The sequence below is a fragment of the Hypomesus transpacificus genome, chromosome 19, assembly GCF_021917145.1.
Source record: "Hypomesus transpacificus isolate Combined female chromosome 19, fHypTra1, whole genome shotgun sequence".
Taxonomy (NCBI): Eukaryota; Metazoa; Chordata; class Actinopteri; order Osmeriformes; family Osmeridae; genus Hypomesus; species Hypomesus transpacificus.
In genome coordinates this window covers 13,869,326-13,880,928 of record NC_061078.1, presented here as the reverse complement: position 1 = coordinate 13,880,928, position 11,603 = coordinate 13,869,326, and the positions used below count along the sequence as shown (strand labels likewise).

The window sequence follows — 11,603 nt, the reverse complement described above, 5'->3', positions numbered from 1 at the left end:
CATGTCAACACCCTTCTTGGTCCAAAGTCATTGTACATAATATAAAAGGTGTATACAAAATGATTTAGGGCTACTGGTAAAATACTGTAGCTTAGAAGACTTATTCCATGACTTTCCTATTAATATTTCTTATTTGAATTGTGATGTTTAAGCTCTTACAGTTATTGTAATGTACATCCATTCCACACAAAGCAATCGATTTACTTGATGACAATAAAAGGAAAGCTGTGAGGACATTAATATTAAACATACCACTAGAATTGAGATACCATAGGCTACCTGCTCACAGAGAAGAAAGACAAAAATGTGTCAAGAAGCAGCAGGTATGCTCTGTTAAAGCACAATAATGAACACATTTTCAGGAAAGATTAGTTAACTTGATGCTTCTGCAAATAGAGACACTTAAGGCGGTTCACTTTTTTAACGTCGTCAGTAATAAATGTTTGTCGTTTTGTCTGAAACAAGATCAAATTGTGGCTGAGAGACTGTACTTTTTTATCGACTTCATTCATATCATTCCCACCAGATAATAATCTATAGTCATTCATATAATTCCCAACAGAAAAAAAAACAAATATTTACTACATCGGAACAATAATAAAATTAGTTTACTTAACTTTGTAAGTTATCTTCAGAATACGCATTATAGTCATCATGTCGCGCTTGATTGTGATAGCCGTGACTTAATTCGTTCTGGTAATGATAGACTGTGGAGGAATTACAAAGCACATGCAAATGTAAACTCAGCGACTATAATTATATGCATATTGATAGAGCCTAGGTCTTCATGAAATGTAGACTATGTGTTGTATAGGCATACCTCCTGATCGACATTTGACATTATTGATGGCTAGTCGATCCTAAATGCACGAGAACGAAATAATTTGGTGCATACGGGTACATGGGGCGGAGATCCAGGTCTCATCAGAGGCATGCAAACAGTTTACAGTAAATGCTCTTAAATGTTCAGTTTCTATGACAGATTTTCGAAATAGGAATTAAATATTTTCAAATTAGAGGTTAAAACATTTTTGAAGAGTGAAAAACAGCACTTGGTGCGAGACATATCGGAAACGGTTGAATCCAGTCATTAAGATATCTTTAGAGATAAATGATTTAAAAAGAAATAAAAAAAGAAATGTTATACAAACGTAAGGTTACGAAGCATACTGTCTACTTAATAGGGTAAGATAGAAAGAAAGAAAAAACATTTGAACCATCTAATGCTGAGAAAGGCTATTGCTGCACTGCTTTCGATGGGCAACGTTGTTATATATCTGTTAGGCCTACACGGTTAGTGGATATTTCGCTTGAGGAGTTGGAGATGCCTAACAAAGTCATGATAACCGAAAGCACATTAGAATATCTAGACACTGCAATTAATAAAATGTCTTATCTTCATGTATTTTGTGTCAACATTATGCTCAATCTAAGAATCCATAATCTCCAACAACATGGCATAGAATTGGGTGTTGCAGAGTAAAGTGTTATCCAAAGCATATCACCTATTCTAGGAAACATCACTTAATCTAAATAACCATGTTTTCATATGCTATCGTGACGACCCGAACTGACCCTGATACAGAACCTAACCGGTACAAAGGTAATTCAAATCAATTGTTATGTTTTATTTTCGTTGAGAAACATCCGGTACAAAGATAGCAAAGAATGTACTTATAAATGTACAAGATCGGCCCTTTCTGGGCCTATTAAGGGCATGGGGGCTTTTTTTGGTCACTGAGGTAGACCTAGCCCATTTAGGCCAATGAGGCGTTTAAAGAGGTGGGCTTGAGCACCATTTGATGTTGACGTCTGCCACCTCACCCAATAAATAAGCGATAGAGCAAAGCAGATGACACAGATAAGATAAGCAGTTAACTTTTCCCAATGATTTCTTAATCAAACGTTGTTATAGGTTACTTTAACTTAGGGGGAGTGGTTTTATGTGTACTTTATATAGCACTTTTCTCAAACCACCTCGGGACCTTACTTTAGTAAAGCATCATTATGTATTACGACTACTCAAAAAACAAAGAAGAAAATCCAGATCCGACGAAGGCGGATCTCAAAGGTATGGTAATTTTACGTTCAAAACCTTTATCCTCAACCAACCATTGTCAATTGTTCCTACAGTCGGCATAGGGCGCATGACTTAAATTTGGAGTTTATGTTGGTTTAAAAAGAAATATTGGCCCATAATATTACATGGTAGGCTAATACTGCGGTTGCTGTGGACTCAGAATGTCGCTACTAATCTCTATTTACAGCATATAAACACCTCGGGATTTCTCAGCTGATTGGGTGTTTTATGTTCTGGTAATCTGGAACAATGTGGACGAGTGAACAGTTTTTGGACTTGAACATTAAGTAGACACAGGGCCGTAACTACCATTGAGGACACCGAGGTCGTGTCCTCGGTATTTTTTTTCGTATTTCTGTTTATTTTTTTGCTTAAATCGTGGTATATGAACTCAAAACAAAGTACACGTGAAACTGACTGCAGGACGATGATCTTGGTCTCCCACAAACCGTAACGTGATTTTATACTTGAAGAGCCGAGTAGCTCAAGAGTTTGGACATACGTGCTGCGCGTCATCAACAAAACGTACTGTCGTTATGGTAACCACCAAACACAAGTCGGACGCTGATGTTACCGCCATAGACATACCGCTACTGTTAGTGAATAGCCTATGTTAGTTACAGTCACTGGAAGAGGAGCGCAGCAAACTAAACATGTAGGTAGGTTAAGAGAAGTTTAAGTGGCAGATGACTGTGAGAAGAAAGATTCATTTTCATGTGGAAATATTTGTATTGCAGCAGCGTACTACTCAGATAAGGAAACATCAAATCAAAGTTTGGTTAACTCCGTCAGTACCGGTTGTCAATCAATTTCCACCGGTTGAATCAACATTCATTTTGCGATTGATATGTCATTGATGTGACTGATTGAAAATGAAATTCAGTGGCAATTGGGAAATATCAAACTGACTCGCTATCGCTCGGTCGATACGTTCCAGCCTCAGTTTGATACAGTATTTCCCGGCATGACCGAACGGTCGAGGTTAGTAAGTAGTTTATTATATGGCAATTTTAGATTCTTTTCATTTTGTAAACGAAAATAAATGGTACCTTTAGGCTAATTGTAGCTAGCTCTCAAGTCTTCTCACGGTGTGTTTCATGTGTTGCCAAGCAACTCATTACTTTTGATAGAAAGCGGACAACATGGTTCTGCTAAAATTGCTTTAATTTCATCACAAAATAACGACACAAGTGATTCAAAGAGTCTGGTCTTCATCATCACTTTCGATGACAAAGCTTTTCAGCATCATCTGGATAGTAAAACTCAGCAGCTGACTCTCGATATCGCTCATTTTTAAGCTGACGTCAGAGGGCAATACGGATCCGTATTGACCGGCGAGGAGGGCAATACGCGGCTGGGGTGACTACCCATTATCCAATCAGAACGCTTGTACCGTCGTTGCCATATAATAATAATTTAAAAAAAATTGTGGTAACTTGCCCTTACTTCATGAGTCCCATAAAGGTCCTTCAAAAAGCCTCAGAATGCCCCATGTTTACCTCAAAATTTCAAAAGCTCCACACCGCCCCATACTCAAAAGTCATAATGATGATGTTTTTGCTCCTTAAGACTCAATAAGAGAAAATGGCCATATTTAAATAATGTAATTAAAAAAAATTCCGGGGGAGCATGCCCCACGAGCCCGCCTAGAAGTTCTGACTCATGACCTCAGTATTTTTTGGGCCCTGCGTACGGCCCTGAGTAGACAATACATTGTATGTAGGTAACATCCCCAACTGGCTACAAGGAACGCTACTGCGCAATGGACCAGGGATGTTTTCGCTTGGAGAAACCTCTTATAACCACTGGTTTGACGGGATGGCCCTGATGCACAGCTTCACCTTCAAAGATGGTATGAGGTTAAAATTGAGTCTTCTCTTCTCTATAAAGTGAGCTTTTAACACAAACCTAAAATACACAAAATGTGATACTGACATTGAACAAACACTGGCAAACTTCCATTACTATTTGACTGAAAGGGACCAAATACACCTGTTACAAGCCTGTTAGCACTCTTTTAGTTCAATTGATAAGACATTCTATCTGAATAACATAGAGATTAAATCAACAAGAGGGAGGTTATCCAAAAAACAAGGACTTTCCTAATTGCTGCTATAATATCTTTTTGAAGGAGAAATGATTTACCAAAGCAAATATTTACGAGGGGACACATACAAGGACAACATTGCAGCCAAAAGAATAGTTGTCTCTGAAATGGGAACTATGGCCTATCCAGATCCAAGCAAAAACTTTATTTCAAGGTTGGTTCACTTGGGTTAATAGTGTTAATCACATATGGTATATTTATTCCCGAAAGACACACTCACAAACAATGCTGCCCTTTTCAATTGTAAATGGCTACCAGGCACACTGAATCTGTGTCTGCATTCTCCTCATTTTCCAGAGCTATCACTTTTCTCAATCACACTGTCCCGGATTTCACTGACAACTGTGGAAACAATTTTCTAAGATATGGGAAGGATTATTATGCTACTTCTGAAACAAACTACATCCGCAAGATCGACCCTGTGACATTAGAGACTCAAGACAAGGTAACGCAAAGTCATGCTAGAAGTTCTTGTAAAGAACAGGTTTTCTAAAGAATATATAAAGACAATGCTTTGTTTTATGTTTTGGTTTACTGTGTTTCATTATTTAGGTGGATTACTTGAAGTTCCTAGCTGTGAATCTGGTGACATCTCACCCACATTATGATAAAGAGGGAAACACCTACAACATGGGGACAACTATAGCTGACAAGGGCAAAACAAGATACACAATATTCAAGGTTCCAGCCAGCTGTGAGAAAGGTATGTTAGAAAAACAGTGCACATTCTGACTCTCCGTACTCTCCTTAAAAGTTGGACGTTGGCTTCCTCCTTCAAATTGATTGGTCACCTGTTTTTTGAGATTCTGGACATCTGATTTCATTTCAATTGTTGAGACAACAGACAAGGACAGTAGCATACATTGACCTTATGAAGAGATAATTCAGCATGTTACTTGCCTAGAGAGCAAACCCAATAAAAGGTGAGCAATCTTTTCAAGTTCTTTGCAGCTACAGGGCTGGGTCGAGGGACTTTGGTTCAGTATTCCTCCTACTATACTGTAGGCCTGTCCACAACTACAGTGCTATGCTAAAATGCTTTGCCTTAGAGATGAACAAAATTACATAATTTAATACAGTGAAGCACATCTTTCAATCTTCCCTGCTAGATGCCGCCAAGGAAACACCTGCTCTGAAGAACGTGGAGGTGCTGAGCACCATTCCTTGCCGTTCTCTCCTCAGCCCAAGCTACTACCACAGCTTCGGCATGACCGACAATTACTTCATCTTTATTGAACAGCCATTGAAACTGGATATACTCAAGATGGCCACTGCATACATGAGAGGGATCAACTGGGCCAGCTGCCTGAAATACTCTCCAGATGAAAATGTAAGGGTTGCTGGACTTTACTCAAGCAATAGATAAGTTATTGTTTCAGAAATGAATGTTACAGCATGTGGTTTATTCACTGGACATATATTTGTGTCCCAACTTTGAACAGACTCTGATTCACCTGATAGACAGGAAAACCGGCAAAGAGGTTGGGACAAAGTACTACACAGGTGCCATGGTGGTCTACCACCACGTGAATGCCTTTGAAGAGGATGGTCACGTTGTCTGTGACGTCATTGCTTATGAAGATAACAGTTTATACGATATGTTCTATTTAAGCAAAATTAAAGAGGAATCTGGGTCTGGGTCCTTAAAGAAGCTGCCATCCTACAGTAGATTTGCTCTTCCAGTACAGTCTGACAAGGTACAGTGTAATGGGAAAATAATTAATGATAATCTTTGTCCATGTCTTGTCTTATCAATGATTTACCTAACCTTTATCATAAGGTTGAAGTTCAAATATATTCAGAGTTGTAAAATACAAAGCACGCTGAAGATAAACAGGGACTTGCCCTTGGAACGTACAACAAAAATCAAAAGGTTACATTAAAATGACTGAAGCACCATCTGTTTGACAACACATACAAGAGCAGGCAAAAGAAATGAAGGAAATCTATAGATGAGCAGTCAAAGTAGAGTAAAAACAAAGCAAACATTGCGGAAGTCTATGTCAACCCTTTCAACAGTTTTGTCCTACTTCCTCTGATCCTCTGGTTTCAATTATGTAGGGTGCTGAGGTTGGTGAAGATTTAGTGACACTCAAGTATACGACAGCCAGCGCTGTAAAACAGAAAGAAGGCAAGCTTCTCTGCCAACCAGAAGTGGTCTGTCAAGGTAAGGCCAACTCAGGTGTCTGGTCAACAACAGTACAGTGCATAGGTCTATCTTTTTTAGGGGTTCTAAATGTCCTGAAATCTGTTGCAACAGGCGTGGAAGTTCCCAGATTGAACTATGACTTCAACGGGAAGAAGCACAGGTTTGCTTACATGACTTGTGTGGAGACGACTGGAACGGCAACAAAGGTATAAAGATGTCTATGTGATTACATTCAATGTCTTGCTTATCGTCCAATGTGCTAATCAACTCAGCTGTTATTGTAGATCACGAAGTTTGACGTTGAGACGAAGAACATGATAGAGTGGCATGAGGACAAGTGTTGGCCTTCAGAACCTGTGTTCATTCCCAGGCCCAATGGAGAGGCAGAAGATGACGGTAGGATTTAATGGCTGGCTGAGAACTGAATACTTCCATCAGATCTAATGTAGGATATTACTTTTTGGACTTGCCTACCAATTGCAAGTTGACCACATTTTAGTTTCAATATAAGATATTCTGTTAGTTTTGGAGAATATTCCTTTCCTCTTCCAATCTACTTATCTTCGTCTTCAGGTGTTGTCCTAATATCAGTCATCAACTCCAACCCAGGACAGTCTGACTTTCTCCTGGTGCTTGATGCTAAATCATTCAAGGAGATTGCTCGAGCATATGTGAATGTAGAGCTCCACATGGATATGCACGGATTTTTCATCCCCCAAGGAAACTAGTCTTGCTTTTTCAACTCTGTCCGGTTTTCCGCTGGAGATACTTGATACAGTAAATGACTAAGAGATCAATAATTGAAATTGCACCTTGAACTAGTCTAAACAGTCACTATATTTGAGATAAACATTATGGAAGTCTTGACCAGACATCAACTTTACTTCAAAGCCCCTCTGATATGTTTTTCATAAAATCTTGTACACAATACCTTGATATTAAAATAATCACGTCTAGGCATATGGGATTAATTTGATTGTTGAGACCATAACGAATGATCAATGCAATTAAAAGATTGTAATACAAATTGTTCTCTTATTACTCTTATTATCTGTCAGTATTATAACGTGATGTGTTTCTTGTTATAACAAGATTTTTTTTCTAGTTATGACAGGTTATTATGATATACAAATGTATCACATTAAAACAAGAAATTCAAGTGATTTGTGCGCGCGTTCCCGCGAGGGGGTGCTTTTTAAGGCGGGGCGTATCTGGGGGCACAACACCTGTTATATAGCGCTGTTTGGGGGTCCAAAGCACACAGAGTCTTAGAGACTCAACTGTTTAGAAACAGTTTGGATAACTTCAAGCCTGCAGTCAGTTGATAAAGGAGTGTCTACAGGAGTGATACAGAGAGTATTTATTGTTGGAATGCTGCTTCAGCACATTCACAGAAAATTGTTAGTCCGGCCCTGATCAGAGCCCCACGAAAGCGCCACAAAGTCCAACACTCGCCCAGTAGACACCAATGCAAATCTGGTGACAAATTCGTCAGAGAAAGCAGAAGGAACAAGATTTAGAAACTGCCGTAAGAGTCATATTTATATTTAGTCATTTAGCAGATGCTCTTATCCAGAGCGACTTACAGTAAGTATAGAGACATTTGCCCAAGGACACCACTTAATTTGGCACGGCCGGGAATCGAACTGGCAACCTTCTGATTAATAGCCCGATTCCCTGAGCGGTTAGGGACAGACATTTAAAGGACATCTTTCGGCAGAGTTTAGGGTCTCGGAAAATATCCATATTTTGGAATTGGACGTATAGTTTTGTGTTTAGGTGGACTTGTTTGAGGTGTGGATTCTAGGTATATTTCTGTTATTCTCTCTGCCCTCAGCGCGTTAGCAATCATAGCTGCACCATCACCGTGGCAACCAAACAGACACGCACCACTCAGTCTCTTACACAGGTAATTGGTATTAGCTGATTAGTGGAGTCACAAGACAGAGCTATTCAGTCAACTCGTCTGATTAAAAGAGTAAGAGCACTACTACACAATTACTACCACTACTGTGCTGCTATTACTACTGCACCTGCTGCTATATCTTATGCCACTACTACAACTACTACTGCAGATGCTGCTAATATCTTACAACTAACCAAAATAACTAGGCCTACTTGTTACTACTATTGCTAATGGAACTGTTTTATTATAGTACGCCACTGATACTGTATCTGCTACAGTACTGCAATTACTATCCCAACTATAATTTCAGCTACTAAAACTAATATTCTACTACTTCTACAGTTTAACAGTTCAGCTTTCTGCTTCTCCGGCATTGTATTTTAGCTCTTAGCATTGTTAGATGATGCAGTTCAGCTTCCACACTGCCTCTTTTGTGTGACGCAAACATTTTTTAAATTCATTTCAGCTTGAGGTTATTTTCTCATTTCATTATTTTCAGCAATTCTTTATTTATTTTTTCAGCTTTGAGCATTCCAATGCATTTTCTGCAGGAAATGCACTTTCTAGTTCGCTATAACATGTTATCTGTCGGATTGACTAGACAATCGGTAAACGGCATAGCATATCGTTTGAAAAAGATGCTACTATTGTGTAACCACGTCTCTACCACAACTAACTCACAATAGTCAGTGAACATGTAATAACTGAAGCAGATGTAAAGGGCTAAAACCCGAGCAGGTGTTTCAGATTTATATTAATTGGGGTTTTCTCACCCGCAGGTGAGCTGCATGCCTATCAACTGCTGGGATTGTGGTTGTGGCGAGCTGGACATTTGTTGAAATTTGCATGCAGGCCGATTTATACTTCTGCGTCTCCGTTAACGGACAGACGCACGCACACACGGAGTCGGACGGAGTCGGACGGAGTGGTTGAATTTATACTACTCCGACGGCTCTGCGTGCTGAAAGCAATTCACCACCAGAACAGTAGATGGCGCTGCACTGCGATGCTAGCTAGGTTATCGAAAAGTCGGAGCAAATTTACAAATGAACCGTTTCATCAATAAAATAAGCACATTTTCAGCAACTACACTGCCCCTCTCTGTAATCGAACATAGACGTATCATACAATACTGGGTATGAAGACACACATATGATGAGTTGCTCTTCCAATTTGAAATTGTCAAACCTAGAAATGTTTACCATGAGCAACAGTTGCTACGTTACAAGAAACAAGAAACCAACCCGATTGGCCATCGCTGGCGTTTTCACGCTCCTCATTTACACAAAGTTGAGAAAATCCAACTTTCGCCGCCCCACTCGCCTTCCCACAATGCCCTACGCGGGCGTCAACGCCTGGTATCATTGAAAATGAATGGGAAGCCGACGCCCCGCTCTGCCCGCCCCGCTGCAGTGTGAACGCACCGTTAGCCTGGTCCTAACCAGACCCTCATCAATTTCATTTGTACAGAGGGTATGGGATCTCTCCATTGACAAACGTTAACTTCCTTGAAGGCGGGTCCTCTGTTGAAGTTTAAAACTATTGGATCCGCCCAGAGCCACTCTGATTTGCCATAACCAATCGCAAGCGTTCGCCTGAGCCAACTCCTTCACCACTACTGTAACGGAGCTAGCTGCCGTAGCTGGAAAATCTAACTTTTCCCGAACCCCGTGGGGAGGAGGGCCACAACATCATGGCCACCAACAAACCTCAGCGAGGAATGTTCTTGCTCCGGCTTTAACCTATGGATATTCGGCAGCGTTACCACAACCGCAGAATAGTTTAGCTCGCATCTGTCTCCGCTGCCATTACTGAACTACTCAAACTAGTGCACGACATTAACGTCATCGTTCTCAGCCACTCCCTCTGTTCGCTGATTGGACCTACAAAAAAATTGTTTCTGGAAACCGACTTCAGAGCCGAGCTCCCAGACCTAGTACAGAAGCAAAATCCAAATGGAGCGGAAGTACGTAGGAGGGCAGAGCCAGGCGAGCTAAACATGGCCGCCCTTCTCAACCATTCAAGTGCTTGCGCCGTCCATGCTAATCAGGGACGGCACTCAGAACAGCATCGCCGTCCATGCTCAATGCACCCTGAACAGCATTGCTGTCCATAGCCGTCCATAATCTATGCTCCCCCTAGCGACTGACGTCCCCGCTAATCAGGGAGCCAAACTCCCCCTAGCGAGGACGTCCATATGGACGTCCATGATGACGCTCTGCGTGGTTTAGCTGGTTCTCTTGAGATGTCTGCATGTGAAATCACCTGAGATAAGCATAGTTTAACATAAATGTGTAAACTAAAAGATGTGCATTATAAAGAAAATCAGTGGATAATATGAAAGTAGTTTGAGGGTAGGTCACATAAGCAAGGAGCTATTCGAATCAATAAAGAAAAAACATGGTCAGTTCATGTCAAATCAATGGGTTCGCAAAAGGGTCATCAAAAGTTTGTCGTGATATAGGCTACCTGTCAACGTTTGGGTAGCCTACAAAAATACGTGGGGGTAGGCTACTGCTGATGTGTCTGACTAGTTGGTATGTGGCATTTAACTCTGCATCACTCGAGACGGATAACTCAGCAGAAAACTTACCTCCGTATACCTGCGCCTCGTCCATTAATTGTAGCGGACAAGTTATCCTTACTTCTCAGTGTGAGAAATACAAGGTGTTGCGTGACAGCGTTTGAACTGATTGAAATGTGAGTCTCACGGTGAATGCGCAAGACCAGAAATCCATGTATTGAATAGGCCAAGGTTACATTTGTACGCATATGAATATCAGCTTTATCACCTCTTCGAAGGATATTTCAATGGGTTATTTATGGAAGCAAATCGTGACCAAAATTCAAATGAAAATGCATTTCCAGAAATGCATTTTCATTTTAAGAATGTGGCTGCATTATTTGACTCATAAATCAAATTAGTATTCAATCATCCTATTTGCATTTTCATTTTCTTCTTTAAGACTGCTCATTCTTTCCCTTAATTAAAATGAAAACGAAAAAGACATTTGAAATTTAACTTTCAAAATATGCCCCAGCAAATAGATACCAAAATTCAATTTGAAATGTAAAATTTGAAAATGAAAATGCATTTCCAGAAATGCATTTTCATTTTAAGAACGTGGCTGCAAAATCGTGACCACAATTCAAATTCAAATGCATTTCCAGAATTGCATTTTCATTTTCAAGAACGTGGCTGCAAAATCGTGACCACAATTCAAATTCAAATGCATTTCCAGAAATGCATTTTCATTTTAAGAACGTGGCTGCAAAATCGTGACCACAATTCAAATTCAAATGTATTTCCAGAAATGCATTTTCATTTTAAGAATGTGGCTGCATTATTTGACTCATAAAT

At 40.0% G+C, this 11,603-nt stretch overlaps 1 protein-coding gene across 1 annotated transcript; it reads left to right on the top strand.

Annotated features, from left to right (window-relative positions):
- Positions 1 to 1,979: 1,979 nt before the first annotated feature.
- bco1 (beta-carotene oxygenase 1) lies at positions 1,980 to 7,360 on the top strand. The gene is made up of 11 exons (XM_047042248.1): positions 1,980 to 2,071; positions 3,804 to 3,932; positions 4,212 to 4,341; positions 4,485 to 4,632; positions 4,740 to 4,890; positions 5,297 to 5,517; positions 5,630 to 5,884; positions 6,249 to 6,354; positions 6,448 to 6,542; positions 6,621 to 6,732; positions 6,910 to 7,360. Exons 1-11 carry the CDS (start codon positions 2,008 to 2,010, stop codon positions 7,062 to 7,064), a joined length of 1,566 nt encoding a protein of 521 aa, XP_046898204.1. The 5' UTR covers positions 1,980 to 2,007; the 3' UTR covers positions 7,065 to 7,360.
- Positions 7,361 to 11,603: the final 4,243 nt, after the last annotated feature.

What these genes read in the sequence shown, in the direction of transcription:
- bco1 (XM_047042248.1), top strand. Translation starts at nt 2,008, where the DNA reads ATGTATTACGACTACTCAAAAAACAAAGAAGAAAATCCAGATCCGACG. An exon ending in AGCAAAAACTTTATTTCAAG is followed by an intron (nt 4,342 to 4,484) that starts GTTGGTTCACTT and finishes CTCATTTTCCAG; the next exon opens with AGCTATCACTTTTCTCAATC. An exon ending in CATTAGAGACTCAAGACAAG is followed by an intron (nt 4,633 to 4,739) that starts GTAACGCAAAGT and finishes TTCATTATTTAG; the next exon opens with GTGGATTACTTGAAGTTCCT.